General features: G+C 36.5%; 1 protein-coding gene across 1 annotated transcript in view; it reads right to left on the bottom strand.

The window, feature by feature from the left end:
• Positions 1-920: 920 nt before the first annotated feature.
• The window catches only part of LOC107710937 (regulator of cell cycle RGCC-like), a 9,850-nt gene continuing 8,218 nt past the window's right edge, over positions 921-2,552 (bottom strand). Inside the window, exon 5 of the mRNA XM_016515829.1 lies at positions 921-1,286. Coding sequence (XP_016371315.1) covers positions 1,279-1,286 — 8 coding nt within the window. The 3' untranslated portion in view covers positions 921-1,278. The remainder of the gene's footprint in view (positions 1,287-2,552) is intronic.

The following is a 2,552-nucleotide window of genomic DNA, read 5'->3' on the forward strand; positions in this document are numbered from 1 at the left end:
TCACGAATGATTCGCGAGAACATAGACAGATGCATTTATGTAGATCGGGGGCGCATTCCCTTAAGAAACAAATGTAATGCACTGCGAGTTCAGCGGCTCAGATGTCGGGAGTAAATGACGACTGCTATGTTCATTATTACATCCAACAACAGAACACCTCAATCGCTTAGGAGTCATTCTTGTCTACATCTGCTCCGGCGGTGAAACAATGGCGGACTGATGACAGCTCACTCAGGGCGGGTCTAAGGTAAGACACCAGTCCAGTCTGTGCTGAAACACTACTGTCAGTCAAACTATCGTGGGAGGGGCCTGTCTGTGTGACGTCACACAGACAGGCATCTGAGATCGGCTTGATTTGAGAAAGGGGTAAAGATTTTAGTAGATTAACAAAAAACCACTGTGTGGATTTTTATCATTATAGGGTGGTTGTGTACACACACTGCCAACACACATTTCAGTTCAAACAACTTGTAAAAGTGCATGTAGCATCCTATGACCCCTTTAAGTGAGACTATAATTTTCGACTACTGCAGTACTGCATACACAGTAAAACAACTTCTTGAAGGTGTGGCTTGTGACAATACCACAAACAAGAAAAAAACTGCTGCTTTCGATTGCAGTGCAACTGACAACTTCCTTCCATCAGCTGCAGAATGTCTAGGTGCATTTCCTTTTCTGTACAGATATGGTTTTACCAGGACCGTAAACTAAATCTAGTGAACTAACTACAACTAGATACTGCATTTGCAAGGAATTTAATGTTGGAGTTTACTGTAAAATCAAATAAAGGGGGGGAAATGATGTAGGTATTAAAAATATTATTAGCAAGAAAAATACTTTTACTAGAAAAACAAGCAATACATGTTTAATGCAAAAACTTTTATTATTAAAAATTCTTTACAAGGTTAAATTAATATTACACAATACACTGAACCTGGTAACACTGATATTTTTACAATCTTCATTTTTTTTTTTTAAAGTGAAAAATAGGTATTAACATTAATCGTCATAACTTACAAGGCATTGTGCTTTTCATATAAATTTAGTAAGTATTTATTAAAATAAAACATCTTCTGAGAAACTTGGTAATTCTTCCAAACAGTCTTGACCAATTAAAAGTCACCGTGAGCTCTTGTTCCTTATGAAGGGGAAAAAATGAAGCCTTCAAGCTGTTTTTCTTCAGCCTAATTTCTATGTGTGGAAGCAGAGATTGTGCTTTGCTAAATGCCAGCTCTTCAGGTGCTCAGCGTTCTCTCTGATCACGTGTGTCCTGTCATCTCACATCTCTGTAAGACAGATAAGATTGTGACAGCTCAGGTCAGGGGAGTGAGGTATCATGCATGTGCAGTTATGATTCATGACTGTCACTCCGCTGATAACGGAGCATGCTGGGAGTGAGCTGTGTTAACATTATTAACATTATCGCACTGATGGATATTTTACTTGTTTTTGTCAAGAATATCGACGTCATATCACTGAGCACCAGTGTTGGGGGTAAAGCATTACAAGCAATGCAGGTTACAGTATGTAATCGGATTACTTTTTTCAAGTAACTAGTAAAGTAATGCATTAATTTACAATAAAAACTGCAGTTACTTTGTTTTTGACTGACAGCTCTCCTGTCCACATGTTGAGAGAAATCAGGAGTAAGTGCAGAGGCGTTGTGATGGTTACTGTATGTCTAGACTATATGCAAGCATGCATTTACTCATCTCACTCTCACAAAAACACATTCAGTATTCCTTAAAATGAATAAAAACAGTGCAATGCAAACTCAGGATATGATGCGAACCTGCAATAATTAAATAGGTTAAATAACACAAATATCCTTTATGTACTGTATGAATCCCATTTTATTAACCAATGTCTTTGCTGCTGACCTTCAATGATCCAGTACAACCGTACTAATAGGCAAAAATGACTTTAGATAAACATAACCTTTGTTTCTGTAACATTTGCTACTGTACAGACGTGAATTTACATTTCCTTCAGCCTGAGGCTTATTCGTTTCACTATGGTGTGAAAGGGCATTTAACATTTGCCAAAAATATAACTTTTTATATTAAAAACAAACAAGTAAGCCAAGACCAGATTTAAAAAAATAATGCAAAAGTAACGTAACACATTACTTTCCATAAAAAGTAACTAAGTAACTTTTAGGGAGTAACGTATGGAAGCCCGTTTCCGCCACTGAATAAAAAATAAAAAAGGTAATTGCGACTTTTTATCTCACAATTCGGACTTTTTTTCTCATAATTGCGTGATACAAACTCGCAATTCTGACTTTTTTTTTCAGAATTGCCTTATATAAACATTGCGTGATACAAACTCGCAGTTCTGACTTTTTTTTTCAGAATTGCATGATATAAACTCGCAATTGCGAGACAAAAAGTCCGAATTGCGGGTTTTTGTCTCGCAATTGTGACTTTATAACTCGCAATTGTGAGTTTATATCACACAATTCTGTGAAAAAAAGTCGGAATTGTGAGATAAAAAGTCGCAATAACCTTTTTTAAAAATTTTTTATTCAGTGGCGGAAACGGGCTTCCATA

The sequence above is a fragment of the Sinocyclocheilus rhinocerous genome, unplaced genomic scaffold (assembly GCF_001515625.1).
Source record: "Sinocyclocheilus rhinocerous isolate Xijiao unplaced genomic scaffold, SAMN03320098_v1.1 scaffold3161, whole genome shotgun sequence".
NCBI lineage: Eukaryota > Metazoa > Chordata > Actinopteri > Cypriniformes > Cyprinidae > Sinocyclocheilus > Sinocyclocheilus rhinocerous.